The sequence below is a fragment of the Grampus griseus genome, assembly GCF_964374135.1.
Source record: "Grampus griseus genome assembly, chromosome: 15".
NCBI classification, from domain to species: Eukaryota; Metazoa; Chordata; class Mammalia; order Artiodactyla; family Delphinidae; genus Grampus; species Grampus griseus.
In genome coordinates, this window is record NC_139009.1 from 4,389,896 (window position 1) to 4,411,854 (window position 21,959).

A 21,959-nucleotide genomic window follows, 5' to 3' on the forward strand; every position below is an offset into this window, starting at 1 on the left:
ATTTGGGTGTTTTATTTTGTTTTTACTCATTAACTGATATCTTTGAAGATGATTGTCCAGCAGACCCAAAAGTTAGAATTGAAACAAAGATGGAAACCATTAGATAAACTGAAAGCATATAGTTATGATTTAATCAAATGTGCATTTAGCGTGGGATTAAGTTTAATTCTGAAAGGAAAACCCTTTATGATAGACATGAACTATTACAGATATGTGGTTGAAGTATGGTTAATAGGCAAGGAATAATTCTGAGATTAAGATGTTTTTAGCTCTTTGAGAACAGGATCATTTTTATACTCTGTGAGCAATTTGACTTTTGGACATTTAGGGAGCAGAGATGTTGTCACCTGTGTGGAACATAAGAAAATAGGAAAAGAACAAAGTCCTTTTTGTTCCTTAGGACAGGATTGCATCCTCCCGTGAGCCTTTCTTGACCTTTTTTCCATGACCCCCCCCCAATCATATCTGCTCTTAATTTAAGTTTTCCTCTCCATTTTCACTCACCCTCCTCCCTACCAGAAGACTGTGAAATTAGTGACACTGCAGGATCTGGTCTCGCTCAATGTTAACTGGGAGTCGAAGATTGAAGATACAATGTCTTCATTCATGAAGTGAAAAAAATCTCTGTCATATTTTTGAGCTCCAATTTCAAATTCCCAGGACAGAGAATCTGATGGACCCAGCTTGGGTGCATGTTTAGATTGAATAAACTTGCCTGTAGTAACCTATCCAGTGGGTGTGGAGGAAAGAAGCTGGGCCTGGAAAGACACCTGAAAGAGGTCCTTGAATGAATGAATAGCACAGCTTTATTCATTTAAAAAGCCAGAGTCTTCAACACTAACAACGTCAACCAGGAAAACATGAAAGATTCTAGTCATTCTGCTCCTGGGGAAAAGAAAGCAGAAAGGGAGAATTAACTAATATAAATGTTGTAATTAATAAACAATAAAATGAGAAAATAACATTTATTTTGAAAAAGAGATTGGTTTTTGGGGATCCCTTCCATGGCCAGGCTCTGGCCTCCAGAGACCAGCTGGCACCACATAAAACCGCTCTGGGGGCCAGACCCCTGGGTTGTGGGCTTCTGATTTGAAGGGTACACTATCATATTGTGGAGTTGATTTTCTCACTAAGAAATATAGTTTATACAGCTCCCTGTGAGAAGAGAGTTAACACAGCAGGTGCAGATACTTACTCCTGGCATCTCTACTGGGAGCCTGGAGCCATGATTCATCGTGGCCAAATCCTAGAAATATGCCCTCACAAGCTTCTTTATATCAGTCATTGATGGTTCTGTGTTTGCACCAGGAACAATGGACACGCCACAGCAACTTGTCAGGGTTGCTTCGCACAAACATCAAGATTGGTGATGGGCATCTCATTCACAGATGGGGTCCTGAGATTAGGTGACCAAGACTGGTCACAGCTGGATGTGCCTACGTGTCCAGCCCACCACGTAATGGCAAACCTGAGACCCAAGCGGGCTTCCCTGACCAGCCATCTCACTCCTGTACCCAGGGTGGGAGTGCTTCTAGAAAGAAAGCACATCTATCTATGCAACCTAGATGGTGAAGGACTCAGAAGCTGTGCCTGTCTCTCCAGACTCCTCTGATGTTCATCTTTTTCCTGTTATCCTTGCTCTGCATCTCTTCCCTGGAATAAAGCCCACCTGTGAGTGTGACCTGTTCCTGTCCCAGGAGTCCTTATAGCCGATTAGCAAACACGTGGGTGGTCTTAAGGTTCCTAAAACACAACCCAATACACACACACACACACACACACACACACACACACGGAAATTAAATTAAAAGTTCAAGGAACTCTTACTTTGAAGTGCTTTGATATTCCATTTTATTTACTTAAATACACACACTCACACACATAATTACAACTCTGTAAATTAGTGAAATGGCGCTCATTGGATGAATTAAATTACAACCAGTAAATGAGTGAACAGGAAAGACAAAGAGTTAAAGAAGATATTTGCAAAACATATAACTAAGAAAGTACATCTATACAATGAATTCTTATAAATCAATCATAAAAATGCAGAAAATCCAATACAAAAAGGGGCAAGGGATTTGAATAGGCACATCACAAAGGAGAATATCCAAATAGCTAATAAATATATTAAAAAGATGCTTAACATCATTAGTCATCAGGAAACTGGAAAGTAAAACCACAAGACACCACTCCACAGCCACTGAGATGCTAAAATTAAACCAGATAAAACAAGCATCTTACAGTGACAACACCAAGTGAGAAGAAAGATGTGGAGCTATACTTACATTACTCTGGTCGGAGTGTAAATCGGGCCAGCACTCTGGAAAACTCTATGGAATTATGTGCTAAAGGGGAGTATATATGTGTATATATATATATATATATATATATATATATTTTTTTTTTCTGATACGTGGGCCTCTCACTGCTGTCGCCTCTCCCGTTGCGGAGCACAGGCTCCGGACGCACAGGCTCAGCGGCCATGGCTCACAGGCCCAGCCGCTCCGCGGCATGTAGGATATTCCCAGACCGGGGCACGAACCCGTGTCCCCTGCATCAGCAGGCAGACTCTCAACCACTGCGCCACCAGGGAAGCCCTATATGTATATTTTTTAGGAACCAGTGATCCCGTTGCTGGGTGTATACCCAACACAGATGCATACTTATGTTGACCAAACGACGTGTACAAGAAAATTCATAGCCTAATAGCAAAATAGTCCAAATGCTCATTATAATTGAGCGATTAAATGGATTGTGGTATATTCCAACAATAAAATCCTAGATGGTTATGAAAATGAACAAAGTACTGGTAGACACAACAAAATGGGTAAATCTACAAATATAACATTGAGTGAAAGAAGCTATACAGAAAACAGTACATAAGGTGTGATTATATCCACAGGAACTTCAAAAGCAGGCAAACCTAGAGGATGGTTTTAGAAAACAGGACATGGTTATCTTTGGGCCAGAGGTAGGGTTTAGGGCCTGGGGGAAGGTACTGGACACGTGAAGGTCTGAGCAAAGTTCTGTTTCTTGATCAAGATGGTTGTTACACATGTGTGCTCATTCGGTCCAAAATTTGTTCTGCTGTATGTGTATGAATTGTGCACTTTTCTTTATGCACAAGATGCTTCAGAAAAAGACTTACCAAAGTAATAATATGAAGATTGCAAGTAACTGAACCGATTCTGCAATCTGCTAGTGTGTGGCAGCCGCTGTTTGATGTTACTGCAGGATGGTCCACATCAGGGAGCAGGGAGTACCCTGGGGATGTGCAAGTCTTTAAAGAAAAAAGTCCCTGTGGCTAATGAAAAATGGTAGTGACATTTGGCTGTTACCTGTTTGCATTTAGATGTCTTTAGAGATGGCTGACTCCAGAGAGGTAGAGACCAAGAAGGGGCTGCCTTGACCTCCCTCCAGCCCACACCCATCTTGAGCAGCTGGGAGAAGAAATCCCTCCCTGGCCTTTGTCAGCCATGACTTTGAATAAGAAAGTCTACTTCTCTTGAGCCTTACTCTTGGATGCATGGAGGAAGACAGGTTTTGAGTGAATAAGTATATGTTCAGAGGATATCAAAGTGACGTTGACTTTTGTGAGCTCTTTGCCAGAAGGGACTTGGACTTATTTATTTTATTCATATTTATTAATATTTTATCTGATACATAGGAGCTTCTCAATAAACCATGGTTGAGGAAAAGAAGAAAGGAAGGAAAGAAAGAATCCTTGAATGAATGAGTGAATAAGTGAATGAATAAACAAATGAATGAATATAAAAGAAACTGGCCTGGATAGAACAGACTTAAGAAGTAATAATAGGGCTTCCCTGGTGGCGCAGTGGTTGAGAGTCCGCCTGCCGATGCAGGGGACGCGGGTTCGTGCCCCGGTCCGGGAAGATCCCACATGCCACGGAGCGGCTGGGCCCGTGAGCCATGGCCGCTGAGCCTGCGCGTCCGGAGCCTGTGCTCCGCAACGGGAGAGGCCACAATAGTGAGAGGCCCGCGTACTGCAAAAAAAAAAAAAAAAAAAAAAAAGAAGTAATAATAAAATAATGTGATAGTAATTATCAATTATTGAGCAGTATTGCAAGTGTTTAAGTCCCGATTCAAATCTTCACTCCCTGTGTGACATAAGTTTCCCCAGCTGTAAAATAAGTTAGTGCCTGCAAAATATAGCCCAGTGCCTGGTACATAATGTTATATACATGCTAGATATTTCTAACTGATTATGTCTAGTATTTCTAACTGATTATGAACTCTACTTTCAGTGCTTAATAAACTTCATGTCATTTGATCCTTAAAATGCCCTGGGTGAAATAGACATTAATACCCATATTTCCCAGGTGTGTTAGCAAAATCAGGCAGGTAAAGAGAGTTACCCCGAATTAAACAATACTGGCTGACCAAAGATTCAAACCTTAAAATGTTTGGTTTCAAAAGTCTGTGTGTTTACCCTTTATGACGTATTTGTCATAATCATATTTGATATTTGATTTGAAATGGAAACTGATTTGATTTTCGTTTCTTCATACACATGTGATCTAGAAAAAACAAAACAAAAGTATTTCTTAATTGAGCCAGGCCATGGTAAGGTTATAAAATACTTTTGACTAAGTCATATTTCTCACTGCAGGCTTGGTAATCATTAAGCATACACTGGCTATTGTGCTGAATTTGCTTTCAGTTTCCCTCTCAGTGAAATAAAAGTCATCTTTGCTTCTATTCAAAACATAACACGAGTAGAATAACAAAAGCTGACCCTAATTGAATGATTTTCCTGGCACTGTTTTAAGTGACTCACATAAATTAGAATTTTCATTCTTCACAAATATCCCTTGAGATACCTGGTCTTACAGATGGGAATTGAAGATCCAGAGAAATAAAGTCACTTAGTCACCCAGCTAGTAAGTGACAAGCTAGGCTTGTGGTTTCATAAACTTAACCACTAGGACTATCCCAACTTCCTACAAGTCTCATGAAAACATAAAACCACACACTCAAGATCAAACCCAATTCCCATTAAAGAGGGCTAAAGGATAGAAAAGTTCAGTACAAATCTCAACACTTACTAGGAAAACTGTGAAAATAGATAATAAAAAAACATAATAATTCTTGCCAACTAAGAAGAATCTTGGTTATTAGAGAAATGCAGATCAAAACTACAGTGAGGAATCACCTCACACCAGTCAGAATGGCTGTCATCAAAATGTCTACAAATAATAAATGCTGGAGAGGGTGTGGAGACAAGGAACCCTCCTGCACTGTTGGTGGGAATGTAAATTGATACAGCCACTATGGAGAACAGTATGGCAGTTCCTTTAAAAAACTAGAGTATAGAATGTGGATATTATATACTGAATGTTGTGTAAACTTTATATATATTCGTACTTACTTGTATTTGCATAAAGAAACATTGGATGGTGTAGTCACTATGGAAAACAGCATGGAGGTTTCTCAAAAAACTAAAAAAAATAGATATGATCTAGGATATGACCATATGATCTAGCAATTCCACTCCTGGGCATATATCCGGAGAAAACCCTAATTCCAAAAGACACATGCACCCCAATGTTCATAGCAGCACTATTTACAAGAGCCAAGACATGGAAGCAACCTAAATGTCCATCAACAGATGAATGGAAAAAGGAGGTGAGTGGGATGAATTGGGAGATTGGGACTGACATATATATATTACTGATACTATGTATAAAATAGATAACTAATGAGAACCTACTGTATAGCACAGGGAAATCTACTCAGTGCTCTGTGATGACCTAAATGGGAAGGAAATCCAAAAAAGAGGGGATATATGTATACATATAGCTGATTCACTTTGCTGTACAGTAGAAACTAACACAACATTGTAAAGCAACTATACTCCAATAAAAATTTTTAAAAATAAAAATAAAATAAAATAAATAAATGAATGTCTAAGACACACACAAAAAAGATGTGGTATATACATACAATGGAATACTACTCAGCCCTAAAAAGGAATGAAATAATGCCATTTGCAGCAACATGGATGGACTTATATATTATCATACTAAGTGAAATAAGTCAGGCAGAGAAAGATAAATATCATATGATATCACTTATATGTATAATCTAAAATATGATACAAATGAACTTATTTACAAAACAGAAATAGACTCACAGACAGAAGAAAAAACATGGTTTTCAAAGGGGGAAAGGCAGGGAGGGATAAATTGGAGTTTGGTATTAACAAATACACACTACTATATATAAAATAGACAATCAACAAGGATCTACTGTATAGAACAGGGAACTATATTCAATATCTTGTAATAACCTATAATGGAAAAGAATCTGAAAAAGAGCAGATAGATATGTATAGGTGAACCACTTTGCAGACATCTAAAACTAACACAATGTTGTAAATCAACTAGACTTCAATTTTTTAAAAAAGGAAGCATCTTAGAAAAGCATCTGATTTTCCTATTGTCTATTAAAAAAGGTATAGAAATGCATAGACATGCAGGGAAATACAAGGTCTAAATTTGAATATGTAAAAATGCGTACATTAAGATAAATTACTAAAGAAAGATTCAGGCATCAGTGTCATTATGTGCCTATGCGTTTTTTTGTTTTTGTTTGTTTTTTTTTTCTCAGTATGTGGGCCTCTCACTGTTGTGGCCTCTCCCGTTGCGGAGCACAGGCTCCAGACGCGCAGGCTCAGCGGCCATGGCTCACGGGCCCAGCCACTCTGCGGCATGTGGGATCTTCCCAGACTGGGGCACGAACCCGTGTCCCCTGCATCGGCAGGCGGACTCTCAACCACTGCGCCACCAGGGAAGCTCTGCCTATGTGTTTTGACTGTGATCTGAAAGGGGATGCTGAGGCTCACGGAGTAGGGTCTCATCCTCCAAGGGTCATTCATTCCTTTCACTATTTGGCTCTCCTAACGAACTCTTGCTGAGTGCCCCCAGGTGAAGGGTGCTGGAATGGAAGCTTCTACATGTTATGTCATGCACAAGCAATGCAACAGCTACAGACGTGGCTAAGTCTCTGTCTAATTCTACTGCTATCTGCTAGATGGAGATAGAGATTAGATAGCAACACCTTCTCCATCTGTATCCAGTTAGGAGGCTATTATTTATACCCCTATTATTTATAGACAGGGGGAAGCAGCGGGGCAGAGAAAGCAGATGTTAGTCTTAGCCTTGAGCCTTCAGTCTTGGCCCTGTTCCAACTTTCATTTTCATAAAGAGAGAAATCGAAACTTGTGCTCCGCTGAGAGTTAGTCAAGGAAGGTGTGTCCCTCCTCCCCGTGTGACAGGTTGCCGGGGCACATATAAAGTGAGCCTGCAGCTGCAGGGCGGCCTCAGGGAACCTGGCCACCATGTGGATGCTGGTACCCGTGTCATTCACTCTCAAGCTGCTGAGCGCCTTCGTGCAGCACCTGGGCTCCATGTGGAGCAGCCTGGGGACCCTGTTCCCCCGGCTCAGTACAGCATTCTGGCTGGCAGGGGGCCAGAAGAGCCAGCAGCAGCGGGGCAGGAGAAAACCAAGGAAGCCCAGCAGGGAAGACAAAGAGGACCGCGATCTGCCCATCACCCCCATCAGCGTAAATTATCACTTCACCCGCCAGTGCAATTACAAGTGTGGCTTCTGCTTCCACACGGCCAAAACGTCCTTCGTGCTGCCGCTGGCGGAGGCCAAGAGAGGCTTGCTGCTGCTGAAGGAAGCGGGTGAGTCCGGACCCAGTACGAGATCAGGGGCTCAGCTGGTACGTGGCTGGCTGACAGGAGGGGGCTGGGAGCGCGCATGGACTGGACGGCTCCCCCAGAATCCTAGCGGTTCCCACAGCACAGGGAGGATGCTCTCCCTCCAGAGGATGTGGAGGTGAATTTGGGGATGGGTGTCTAGGCCTTCCCAGCCCGCAGAGTCGGCTGACCTGGGTGTAAGTGGAGCAAACCCATCCTCCTGACGCTGCTAAGCTAATCGAGGCGCGCCTGCACCTGCAGGGTCCCGGTCCGCCCAGCCCGCGGAGCGAGGCAGGTCGGGAAGGTCGTGCTGCACTCTGAGTCGGCCCGAAGCACTTGGGGTTTCCCAGAAACAGTTAATGAGGAAGGTTGCAAACAAATTCAGACACTTTGACTTAAGAAACGCGATAGCTGAATCTTTTATTTTGGATTATTTACCTGTTCTTACTATGAAACTTTAGAGAAACTATTTACGACTCAGACAAGGCAATGCCTTTGCTCTGGAGACTCTCACTCGGTGTCACCACGTCAGTAACTCGAAGGCATCTCAGAGAGACCCCAGCCTGTCCAGTTCTACGGTGACATCTTCCGCTCCAGGTCTGTCCTCCTGTCTTCCCTAGAGCAAGTTCAGCCACATGGCCAACTTTTTTCTCAACTTGCTTACCTTTTTTTTTAGTAATTTATTTATTTAGTTTTGCTGTGTTACGTCTTCGCTTCTGTGCGAGGGCTTTCTCTAGTTGCGGCAAGCGGGGGCCCCTCTTCATCGCGGTGCGTGGGCCTCTCACTATCGCGGCCTCTCTGGTTGCGGAGCACGGGCTCCAGACGCGCAGCCTCAGTAGTTGTGGCTCACAGGCCTAGTTGCTCCGTGGCACGTGGGATCCTCCCAGACCAGGGCTTGAACCCGTGTCCCCTGCATTAGCAGGCAGATTCTCAACCACTGTGCCACCAGGGAAGCCCCAACTTGCTTGCCTTTTTTACAGACATGTAACATACATTTACACAGACCTGCACACACCCAAGTAAACAGCACACAACTCTAGACAGAAAACAGCAGGGCACCCAAAGCGCACGCTACCTTCAGCCCCTGCCCTTCCTGCCCAGGATAACCACTAGCTCTTACTCTAACACACACACTAGTTTTGCCGGATTTTGTGCTTGATATGGTGAGATCGTAGGCTTGCACTTTACTGGATCGGACTCATTTTGCTTCCCATACGCCTGCCCAGTCATCCACAGCTCATCCAATGCCTGACCCACCTTGCCGTTCCCATTGGGGTCTGGTACAGGGTCTCATTATTTCTCACTAGGACTGCTGCAATTCATCTCATTGTCTCTGGGTCCCCTCTGAAAGCACGTTATCTTACTAAAATATATATTTTGATGGCTAACTCCCCCACTTAGCTCTCTTGCATGGCTTCCAAGCCCAAACTTGTCAGCACAGGCTTCAAGCTCAGTGTTGCCATCCTTCACCCCAATTCCTGAAGGGCCCCAAGCTGTGGACACATCATGTGACACAGTTCTCCCACAACACCTGCATCGTGGAGCCTGTGATCGCACTGTTCTCTCTTCCTGGAATGCTTGTCACCTCGGTCTCTGTTGGTGAACTTTCAAAGCTCCTTAGAATTATCCCTGGTCCTCGTCATGCAGAATGAATGCCCTCTCACCTTCCTTTGTGATCCCATGGCATTTGTTACAAATGCATGTATTATAGCATGTTTTATTTATTTTATTTTTTTACTTGAATGAAAGATTCTTTAAATCCTGTAATGCTTCACAGTTTTCAAAAGTTTCACACACATGATTTCATATAATCCTAATTATAACCCTTTTTCTCCCTAGCCCTATCTTGCCCCTCCCCACTTCCCTCTCCCCACTGGTAACCACTAGTTTGTTCTCTATATCTGTGAGTTTGATTCTTTTTTGTTTTATTCACTAGTTTGTTGTGTTATTTTAGATTCCACACATAAATGATATTATACAATATTTGTCTGACTTATTTCACTTAACCTAATGCCCTCCAAGTCCATCCATGTTGCTGCAAATGGCAAAATGTCATTATTTTTTATGGCTGAGTAGTATTCCTTTGTGTATATATACCACATCTCCTTTATCCATTCGTCTATTGATGGACACTTTTAAAAAAATGTAAAAGCTTTTGCACAGCAAAGAAAACCATTGACAAAATGAAAAGACAACCTATTGAGTGGGAGAAGATATTTGCACATGATATGACCAATAGAGGGTTAATAGCCAACATACATAAATAGCTGAGACAACTGAACATCAAAAAACAAACAACCCAGTTAAAAAATGGGCAGAACTGAATAGAAATTTTCCAAAGAAGAAATGCAGATGGCCAACAGGCACTTGAAAAGATGCTCAACACCACTAATCATCCGGGAAATGCAAATCAAAACCACAATGAGGTATTACCTCACACCAGTCAGAATAGCCATCATCAAAAAGTCCACAAATAACAAATGCTGGAGAAGGTGTGGAGACAAGGGAACCCTCGTACACTGTTAGTGGGAATGTAAATTGGTACAGACACTGTGGAGAACAGTATGGAGGTTCCTTAAAAAACTAAAAATAGAATTACCATATGACCCAACAATTTCACTTCTGGATATATATCAGAAAGAAGTAAAAACACTAATTTGAAGAGATACATGCACCCCAATGTTCATAGCAGCATTATTTACATTGCCAAGGTATGGAAGCAACCTAAGTGCCTACTGCAGCATATTTAAAATTGTGCTCTTGTGTTTTGTTTTTAATATCTGGGTCCCCAAAGAGTTTGAGTTCCAAGGTTGAAACCTAGCATTCTGCTTATCTTGCTGCCTAGCAAAGTATCTAGAAGGTAATAGGAATCTAATGAATGTTTTTGAATGGATGAATTAGTGCATGAATGAACAAATGAAGAGAGGTCTGGGGTTATAGAACAAACTTAGCCTCTTGATTCACACAGCCAGGATTTGAGTTCCTGTTCCAGCACTTAAACAATGTGTCAAGACATTTAACTTTCTGAATATCAGTTTAATATTCTTTAAAATACAGACAATATTGATAACTCATATATCAACCTTAAAAAGTTGTTACAAGGCACAAATAAATAAATGCTCATATGTTTTTTAATAGAGTATAAACAATTACAGTTATAATTAATACTTTTATATCATGACCTCTCAGTTTTAAGTAAATAAAACCAAAGTTAGTTAAAATGGTTAAGGTATAGTATGGGTGATGTGTCCTGTAAGTAAGATTTCTGGCAAATAGAGGAAAATCTATTTTGGTAGCTATTAAAATTTTAAATTTATTTTTAAATTTAAACAATAAAAGTACATTACATTTAAAATTACTGCTCTGGCTGCAGATGCTTCTAAAATATATTATTTACTTCTTTGGCTTTTTTTTTTTTTTTTTTTTTTGGCTGAGTTGGGTCTTTGTTGCTGCGCGCGGGCTTTCTCTAGTTGCAGCGAGGGGGGCTACTCTTCATTGCGCTGCCCAGGCTTCTCATTGCGGTGGCTTCTCTTGTTGTGGAGCACAGGCTCTAGGTGTGTGGGCTCAGTAGCTGTGGTGCACGGGCTCAGTTGCTCCGCGGTATCTGGGATCTTCCCAGACCAGGGCTCGAACCCTTGTCCCCTGAACTGGCAGGTAGATTCTTAACCACTGCGTCACCAGGGAAGCCCACGTCTTCGGCTTTTGAACAGAGCGACTGAATAGAACTCAAGCATTATGAGCATCAGCTATTGATCCGTGTGCCGTGACAGGATGGCTTGTAGGTTGGCACCACTGTGAATTAATTTCTCCTCGTCTAAGCTCTTAGCAACATCTCTACATCCTGTTCGTTCAGTTTTCTCATTCTTTCATCACCTCTGACTTAATCCTCAAACTCCTCACGGGCTACACCACTGGCCAATGCACTGTTTCACTTTCTCTAGTTATCTGCCCCTATCTAACCACACTTTTAGGGGATCGTATTTTTATTGGATAATAATGCTCATCGTACAAGCCACCTGCTAGCATGTTAGCGTATAAATAGTGAGGTGTTATAATTTACCACTGCCCCATTGTAGAAACATCTGAGAGTAAAAGAGGGTGCTAGAAAAAACTAACTGATGAGATTTGGTCCTCCATAAACCAGGACTGTCCTGGGAAAGCTAGGATGGAGGGCGACCCCGCACACTTAGAAAGACCAAAGGCTTTGGAGCTTGGGCGTACGTCCTAGTGCCACTTTTCTCTCATCTCATTCTATTACACTGAGAATATACTACTTTTGCCATTAAAATAATAATGGATGTTGGTGAAGTGGAAAACTAGAAGGAAAAGCCGTGCTCTGTCTGTCCCAGGTATGGAAAAGATCAACTTCTCCGGTGGGGAGCCATTCCTCCACGACCGGGGCAGATACCTTGGCCAGCTGGTGAAGTTCTGCAAACAGGAGCTGCAACTGCCCAGCGTGAGCATAGTGAGCAACGGGAGCCTGATCCGGGAGAGGTGGTTCCAGAACTACGGTGAGAGCCTCACGTGGCATGGGACGGCCGCCTCTGTCACGGTCTGTTGCTCTATTTCCCTCCATCCCGGGCTTTTGGCCAGGCCTGCTGGGAATCCAAAGGGAGGAAGAAACAAGTGGGCTTACTCTTTTCAAGCTGGTAGGGCTCTAAGTCAACAAGTATGGCAAGGCAGATAGCAGAACAGACTAGCCCCAGAACTCTTCTGTCCATTATCAGCGTAGCTAGTTTTAGCTGAGCCGCTAGTGGGGAGAATGAACGCAGTGTGCAGTTTTGCAAGCCCTGACCTTATCGTTTGCTATTCATGTTTAATTTTTAAAGTATTTTCGGAAATAACTCTATTTTAGTAGTCTTGTGTACAAATTAAGCGATTAGACTAGAACAGTCGTTCTCACCTTTGGCTGCATATTTGGCTACTGAGGAACTTTATAAAATATCTGTGCTGGGACTGGACTCCAGACTAATTATATCAGAGCCTCGTGGTATGTGGACAGGCCAAGTTGGGGTGCTCCGAGGGATTCCACTATACGACCCAGGGTTACGAACCCCTGGTCCTAAGACTGGGAAGCTAAGTTTTACATAGATGTTAATATTCAGAGAGCAGTACCTGGAATTTAGGAGGCACTTGAAAAATGTTAGCTATTATTACTACTATCATTTTGGGAAACAGTTCTAACTGAACTCTTAGAGTGTGCTTTGCTTTGTGTAAGTTGTTTGAGCCTTGAAATCATCCAAAGGGTAGTTGCACTTGTGATCTGTTGAGGACACTCACAGGAGATCTCTGATAAAATCCTCCTTCCAAGATGATGAAGAACTGGATGTGGATCTGGGTGTGGATGTGGGTAGAACAGCCCACCTGAGGACGGTTAACAGGAAGACCACAGGGCAATGAGTCAACATCAAAATGACCGTGAAGGGAGTCACTCAGTGAAAGAGGGGGTTCAGAAGTTCAAAAGTAAGCTTTGGGAACCAGATTCAGAGCAATAAGACAGGGTTAGGGAGCTGTGTGATTAGAGAAGAACTGGTTGGGTTTGCTGTCTGTGTCCCCAGGGCAGCGTGCTCTCTCCGGGATGGGCTCTACATGCTGTCAATATGGTGTAAAGAGTAGGGACCAGGAGGGTTGCTGCACCTTTGGGTCAAAAGCTCAAATGTTGTACGGGAGAGGTGGTGCCAATTAGTGAATTCGGAAGTGCCTAAGAAAAAGGATCATTAGCGATAGGGAGACAAAAAGAAAGTGTAAGGATTATTAATAGCGGACACGCGGACAGTCATTTATGAACTTCCGTTGATCCTGGTCCTATATGGGAGTTCAAGGTTAGTGCTGCCATATGCTCAAATTATTAAAGATACACCATCAATCTACATTCTGTGTTAAATCTATCCCCCCCAAAATAGTTGCAAACAGCTTGAAATATTTTTAGATGTCTGGAGGAACAAACAAAACATTATGTCTACCTATCTACCTACCTATGTCTACCTATGGTCCGTAAGACTCCAATTCTCCACCTCTGGCTTAAAGGCCTGTGTCTGCATCCTTGGATGGAAAAGCCTAATGGTGACGGTTTTCCTTCAGGGGAATATTTGGACATTCTCGCCATCTCCTGCGACAGCTTTGACGAGCAGGTCAATGTCCTTATTGGCCGTGGTCAAGGAAACAAGAACCACGTGGAAAATCTCCAAAAATTGAGGACGTGGTGCCAAGATTACAGAGTGGCCTTCAAGATAAATTCTGTCATCAATCGATACAATGTGGATGAGGACATGACGGAACAGATTAAAGCCCTGAACCCCATCCGCTGGAAGGTACATACCGAGTCGCTTTTGCTGGTTGTAATTAAGAGAACGGTCAGGAGAGACTTGCTTCGGCAAAACCCGAAATGAGAAGGATACAGAGAACTATGGACTCAGAGAGCCAGTTGGGAAAGCAGGCCCTTGGTCCTTCTTTCAGCTCTGCTAAACGTTAACGACTTACATTCTCTTTGCCTCAATTTCCCCCTTATAACTGATTTCCTTCTGGGAAATTGTGAAAGTAAATATAAAAGAATATGAGAAGTGCTTGGAGATATTCTGAAGAATATGTTCATAGGAAGTCTAACTCTTATGTGTTTCTTAAAATAATAAGACTGATTTGTCTTAAAAACTCTTGGCCTATTTATAAATGGGTATGTGTTCTTCATAAATTCTGTTAGTTCATTTTTCATAGCATTATTAGAAGCTTTTGGGAGAAAGGCCATCCCCAAGTGGTAGCAAAATTCATTCCCAAGATTCATTCACCCAGATGTGTGCTTTAGGACTTAGTCCCACTCTCAGCTACTAAAAAGTCTAAGGTTCAAATACTCGTAAGCCAGTTCACAGTGACTTACAGCACCCACCATGCACAGATGCTTACAAAGAATTATAAACTGAAGGTTTCTGCCCCTGGCTGTTCTTCAGAATGAACTCAGGGAACTGTTTCAAATCAGCTTCTTGGGCCTCATCCTATACCCACTATCCTGAAACAGATTAGCAGGAGGGTTTATGTGAATATGTATTCTTAACAAGCTGCCCCGATGATTACTATGCAGGTATCCAAAGTCTGTGCCTGAACCCCAGACTAATGCAACTAAAGATAAGATGTAGAATTCAATTCTAGCAAGTAAAAGAGTTAAAGAAAACTCTTGTAATATAAAGCTATGTGTGCTGGGATAATGTGGCAGGGTGAAACAGGCAAGCTTTATTTCTGCCGAAGAGCCAGGAAGACTTCGTGTAGGAGGAGGTATTTGGCTCCTGCTTGGACAGAGGGATAGAATTTCCACAGGTAGAGAAGACCTAGGGAAGGAATTCCTGTCTAGACACCAAGAAAACCTTTCCTATCAAAGCTGCCTGGGATGTGCTGTTAATCCCACGTTAGCATTCAGAGAAGGGTTGTGGAGATGGGAAAGGGATTAATGTATTATTTTCCTGAGGTTATCCTGTAACATGTGGAAATGGGTTATGGCAAACAAGAAATGTTTCTTACTTTAAAAAGTTTTAATTTGTATGTTGAACTTGATGTTTGGTTATATATGTAAGTAAGCTGGAATATCAGCCACTCTCCCAGGTCCAGGAGGAACTGAAAACAGCTACAGAAACAGGGGTGATGGGAGGACCCCAGGCTATGGCCCACTGTGTGGAGGCGTCAGAGGAGAGCCAGAGGGCTAAGCTCCAAGCTCTTAGATTTCCCTTCTAGAGCCCCCTGCCAGTCATCACTCATGTACTATACTTATATATTATAAATACATATTATATATATTTTTTCTCATAGCTTTGGTTTGCTCATGGCTCCTTGTCACTTCTTCTCTATCTCTTTTCTCCAATCTTTCGACCCCTACTCTGGCTTCCACTTGCCTGATTCACTCCAGAATTGCCTTTTCAAAATTCTGACTTTTTTGGAGGGAGAGGATTAGCTGCTGTCCATTTAGAAAACAGTTTTTGCATCAGATCACTGAGGTCTGCAGGATGCAATTTGATGTAAACCTGGATCAGGTGTCAACTGTTATGCAATTGCTCACGTGGTTCAGAACCTGGTCCTCCAGGCAGCCTCCTCCGCGGGAGGCCCTGGGCTTACAGGCAACCATTATTTTGTAGTCTGAAAATATTAGGTTATAAGACTAGATCAAATGTAATCTAGACCAGTTTTTAAAAAATTATATTTTGGGAATGTTTGGGCTTCTAGTACCATATCCCTAAATTTCAGGGCATGTTCTCATTTCCCCAGAGCAGTGTCTTTCTAGAATGTTCCCTAGTTGGAGGAGTCTTCTTTGCTCAGGAGAGGTTCAGGGAGAAATGAGATGTGGGGCAAAAAGAGATGGAAAGCTCTTCACAAAGTCAACACCACACTTGTGTTTCAGGTCTTCCAATGCCTCATAATTGAAGGTGAGAATTCTGGAGAAGATGCTCTGAGAGAAGCAGAACCGTTCGTGATAAGTGATGAAGAGTTTGAAGCGTTCTTGGACCGCCACAAAGACGTGCCCTGCCTGGTGCCCGAGTCTAACCAGAAGGTTGTATGAAGCAAATGTTGTTTTGTTCCCCATCACACATTTAGCTCCAAACAGGAAAGTGTCTCCACCAAGGGCTGCACACACTGCAGCTTTGGAGGGTTTGCGTGGAGAGATGGGAGTAGTCTCAGGGCTGAGGTGGAAGTTTCACTAGATCTTTAGGTTTCCAATGTGAAAAATTGGATCCATCCTGTCAGTCCAAGTGTATGTATCATGTAATTTAAACAGTGTCAGCCAAAGCACGTCTACAGTTTGGAGCTTCCAGGTGTTATCAGAGACAGAGTAAATAATCAGTGTGTTCTCAGAAGCTAAAGAAAAAAAAGAACTTATTCAAAGCTACATTACTGCAGTGTTAGGGACAGGAATAAAAAATTGAAAGTAGCCTGATATTCAACTTACAGAGAACAGGTAAGCTCATGTTCCCTGTATGGAATGTTATACTGACTATATAACCTATTTCAAAGAATATTAGGGAACAAGGATAAATTTGCATGATATGATATTAGGTACAAATGAAGAACTATAGGCAAAATTCATTTGACCTTTAATCCTAATGTGCAAAAAAGGTGTGTATGTACACGTCCCATGGTCATCTTGGGATAATGGGATTATCAGTCATTTTTGTTTACCTTGATAACTGTTTGGACTTTAAATTTTTCTAAAATAGGTAGTTTTATTATTTTTAAAGTATTTAAAAATCAAAAGCTTTCCCCATCTTCCGCCAAAGAATCTCTCCCTCATATGCTTACATCATATTAGAAATTTGAGAACAAGGATTCATTCCTTATACTTCAGAGTAATGTCGACCAGAGTACGAATAAGAAAATTCCTGAATGGGGTCAGAGCAGCTTTTGAAAAGAAGCCAGAGAACAGAGGAGAATATTCATATCTCTACACTATTTTATTTGACTTTTTAAAATTTGTCTTAATTACACAGGTAATGTGAGATCAAAGAAAATATGTCATAAATTACTGCTTTTTGAGCACTTCACAGAGGCTTCATGAGCCAGAAATATTACCCCCATTTTAGAAACTCTGAGGCTGGGTCATAGGGTTAACTGACCTCACCTACATGACAGAAAGAGTTAGCTGACCTCACTCATGTCAGAGGTAAAGTGAGCTGATCTCACCTACATGAGAGGCGTGGTTAGCTGACCTCATCTGTGTCAGAGGTACAGTGAACTGACCTCATCTATGTCAGAGGTATATTAACTGACATCATCTGTGTCAGAGGTGAAGTTAGCTGACCTCGCCTGTGACAGAGGTAGAGTTAGCTGACCTAACCCATGTCAGAGGCAGAGTTAACTCACCTCCCTTAGAGCCCAGCAAGGGACAAACTGGGGTTTGGATAACTCCAAAGCCTGAGAAGCTTACTAGTCAGTTCATTTCAAACTTCATTGTACAGACACCGCCCCCCCCCACCCCCAGGCAGGGTCTTGCTAAAATGCAGATTTAGAGTCCGCAGGGTTGGGGAAGTTATTGAGAGGAGGTGACCACTATTTGACCCAGAGCTGGACTGGGGCAAGTGGAGGCTCCTGACCCCCTCCTCTGTCTTCAGGATGTACACTCCCACGGTGAGACCATCTGGATGGCACATGTGACTGAACCCAGCTCAGGCTTCTCTATAAACTTTTAAGACGAGCAGAGGGTGCTGAGGTCTTCTTGTCTTGCAGGTCACCCAAGACAAGCTTTGTGTGTCGGTTCCCTTGCTTTGGTGAGGTCAGTTCACTTCACCTCTGACATAGAAGTCAGCGAACCCTGCCTCTCATGTAGGTGAGGTCAGCTAACTATATCTCTGACATAGGTGAGCTCAGCTAACTTTACCTCCAATGTAGGTGAGGTCAGCTAACCATGCCTCTTATGTAGATGAGGTCGGTGAACTCTGCCTCTGACATAGGTGGGGTCAGCTCACTTTACCTCTGACGTGGGTAAGGTTTCACTCAGGGCACTCCCAAGTTTGCAAACCAGCAAGCAGGTCTGAGGTGGACCCACGATTCAGCATTTTAACCAGCTCCCAGGTGATGCTGATGCCTGGCCCACCTCCAGACATTCAGGAACAAGGTCTCGAACTGGCCATGCACAGGAGGAATTGGCAAACCACAGCCCGTGGGACAAACCCAGAATGCAAGCCAAGAACGGTTGGAAAAAAAATCAGAACAAGAATGACATCTGTGACTCATGAAAAGTATACGAAATGCAAGTTCAAGGTCGATAAGGAAGGTTTCAGTGGAACACAGCCATGCTTCCTCTCTAAGCATTGTCCACAGTGGCTTTCAGTTGCCACAGAGACCACATGGTCTACCAGGCTGAAAATATTTACTCTCTGGTCCTTTACAGAAAAATGTTTGCAGACTCCTACCTAGATGGGGTACGTATAGAGGGTATACCTTCCTATGAGAGTGTAGGCACACTCTCTATATACCTATAGAAGGCATAACTAGTTACAAGTAATGTAAGTAATATTAAAATCCTCAGATAAGCTTCCAGGTAATAGCATTAAAGGGATTCTGCTTTATTCACTGAAAAGGGGGTCCATCAGAGGCATGGCAGACACAGGGAATATTGAACAATGAAGGACAGGGTTCCCCAGAGCTAGAGGAAATGGGGAAATTAGCCTGGGGGTTTCACTGTCAGAGGAGCTTTCAGAGTGGCATGTGACCCTTCCAGCATGGGACAGAAGCCAGCCTGCTAGAATCTGCTAGAATCCGAATGGACACAAACAGATGGCTCGGAGATGGGTGTTAGGTGGGTATGGGGCACTGGCAGATGGCTCACCTTGTAAGGGACGCATCTAAAGACACTCAAGAGATGTAAGAAATGTGGCCTCCAGAAATAATAAAGCACAAACGCACAAACGTGGTAAGACAGGCAGTTGAGCATACGTACTGAAAAATATGCTCGAGACTAAATTGGTATGTGATTTCTGCTTTGCAGATGAGAGACTCCTACCTTATTCTGGATGAATATGTGAGTATGTCTAATGCATTATAAAATGATCCCTTAAAAATTCATTAAGCGGCAAGGTCAGGGTTGAGTTATAATCAGCATAACCATTTAGTCCATATTCATTCTTTCTGGCCAGCATTTCATGTTTTTATTGTCACTGACTAACATTAGTATTATAGAGCCCTTACTTCGCTGTGTCCATCTCTGAGCTAAGGGGGTGGGCAGGCAATGGCGTGAATCTGGTCCCAGTGTTTGCACACACCCGCACTCGAGGGTCTTTTCCCTATGCCTATGGATCCACGGATGTCGCACGGAGCTGACATCACACAAAGCAGTGTCCTTTGTTACGCCATCTTCGGCTGGGTTCTCTGGTCAAGGGGCACCCAGGGATCTTTGCAGGAAGGACACGTCACACTTGACGTTATTGCCTTTAATACCTCAGATGCTGCCAGCTTGTCCTCTGACAGATAGCTCTTGGCTTTGGAGAGAAGAGGTTACAGTTCCTCTCCAAAAGCCACTGGTACCTTCCTACCCCACTGCCTTCCAAAGGAAGAGATATGCCATCATTCTCCAAACTGAAAAACAAATCACTTCTCCCTTTCCTTGTGTCTTTTTCTTTTCTTTTTCTGTCCCAATTCATAAACTTTTGCCAATATTTCTAGCACTGGACAAATAATTCCATTCAAAGATCTGTTTTTAAGAAATGAGCTCCAATGAGAACCATGGCTTTTCTATATTTAAACTGAATTTGGTGTTTCGAGAAATGCTTACTGTGACTTTTGATGTTTTATTATTTTCAAGTTAAATAGTGATGATTCACAGTCATTCATTTGTTGTCAATATGTGCTTTCTTTAAGGAGCAGAGGGGAAAAGGTGGTAACACAAATGTTCAGTTAATGGGTGCAAGGTAGAGAGGAAAAGTCAAACAGAATTTATTTTTGGAGTACCATGACTGGCTGGGGATTTTGACCAATGTTCCTCCACAAACTCTCTGGTTTCTGTACAGTTGGAATAAATAGAGTAGGAGCAAAATTTACTTTTGGCAATCTAAGAACATTTTGATTCAACAAGTGTTACTACAAAATGCTGTGTGCCATGGTAGGTCACAGAGGTGTGAAGATCTGGTTCCTGTCTGTAAGATGCTTAATCTAGGATAAAAACCAAGACCCTTAGCAGGGCATGTGCTACTCTTCTTGATGTGGGACCTGCCCGCCTCTGTATCACCTTTCTTACCATGCTATCTCCCTTTCGTAAAAGAAGCTTTTACACTTTTTTTTTATTTACACTTTTTTTTTTTTTAAATTCCTGCACACACAGTTTTCACTCCAGGAATATCATCTACCTGAAATTTCCCAAACTCACAGTACTGTTTCACGCTTCTGGGCTTTTACGATATTGTTCTCTCTAGTTTACAATTTCAAAACATAACTTAGATGGCAGCACTTTTTGGAAACCTTTCCCGATTACCCCGCCCCCCAGTGGAGGGACAGGCATGTGTATATAATTCTGTTTATCGTGCCCTTACCTGGTCTCAGGTGTTCACGTGGGTGATGGGAGCTGGTTGAGTACAGAGATGATGTCCCCAGAGTTCAACGTCCCCAGTGAAGCATCTGGTTCACAGCTCTCCACAAACATCTGTTGAAATGATTGGAACATCAAAAGTCATTTTGAGTTGATCCCTCAAATTGAGTTTTACAGGAAATATCCCAATTTCTGTCATGAATTTCCTAGATGCGCTTCGTGAACTGCAGAAACGGGCGGAAGGATCCTTCCACGTCCATCCTGGATGTTGGCGTAGAAGAAGCTATAAAATTCAGCGGCTTTGATGAAAAGATGTTTCTCAAGCGAGGAGGGAAATACGTATGGAGCAAGGCGGACCTGAAGCTGGACTGGTAAAGCTGAAGGCTGAACAGCCTTCAGCGCATCTGTGGGGACCGCCCTGGCACTCAGCGCGTGGCTGCCCTGCTTCCCGTAGGCACTGCCAGCGGCCCCAAATTCGATTTTCAGTCGTACGTGGAATCTGATTGCCTGTGGTAACTGAACAGATAAATAACTGGGAAAATTGAAATCCTTAGAACATGCAAGACCATTAACTTTAGTTAATTAGCTTATTATGGATTTAATTTTTGAGTAGTATTTACTGACTCCTGTATTTCCATTTTGAAGTTATTTTTCTAGTCCTTTCATTTGATAGTTATTTTCCCATATGGAAAAATTACAAATTATCTCCCCCGATTATTTCTGCTTGCGGTGAGGCTCTTTCCTTTTCGGCCTTTATATCACTGCAATCTTGGACTTTTTACCCAGAAGTTTAGAAATAGTCCATACATGTTTCCAAGAATAAGAAATGCTCATCTTACCAGGCTTTGATAAGTACCTAGAAGGAGATAACTCCTCTCCCTGGGGCTCTGCATGGCCCTGACCCACGCCGACTATTCCAGGAATGTGAGTGATCTCTGCTGCTCCCCTTTCTCTTCCAAGATTCTTAACAAAACCAAGGTGTGCTTTAAATTTAGTGAGGAAGTTGACATGGGGTCAGGGCTTGGGTTGCGGTGTGAATCTGCTGAGTCTGTCAGGCAACAGCATATGAGTTTACTTGCTTGGTCGTCCCCGTGTCCCTGAAAAGCGACACGTTCCTGGACTGGCATGAACTCATCTGCAAAAGCAGCAGGCAAAGGTGGAGCAAAGGGTGTGGCGAAGAGTGTAGGATGAACCAGAATTTTCTGTAAATGAAGCTGTGGCACAATATAATATTTCCCATT

The 21,959-nt window shown here is 42.7% G+C and overlaps 1 protein-coding gene across 1 annotated transcript; it reads left to right on the plus strand.

Moving 5' to 3' along the window:
* Positions 1-7,363: 7,363 nt before the first annotated feature.
* Positions 7,364-21,278, plus strand: RSAD2 (radical S-adenosyl methionine domain containing 2; the record flags this gene model as incomplete). Its single annotated transcript, XM_082672855.1, has 6 exons — positions 7,364-7,712; positions 12,077-12,238; positions 13,809-14,038; positions 16,105-16,254; positions 19,186-19,218; positions 20,929-21,278. 6 exons carry the CDS (start codon positions 7,364-7,366, stop codon positions 21,091-21,093), a joined length of 1,089 nt encoding a protein of 362 aa, XP_082528981.1. The 3' UTR covers positions 21,094-21,278.
* Positions 21,279-21,959: the final 681 nt, after the last annotated feature.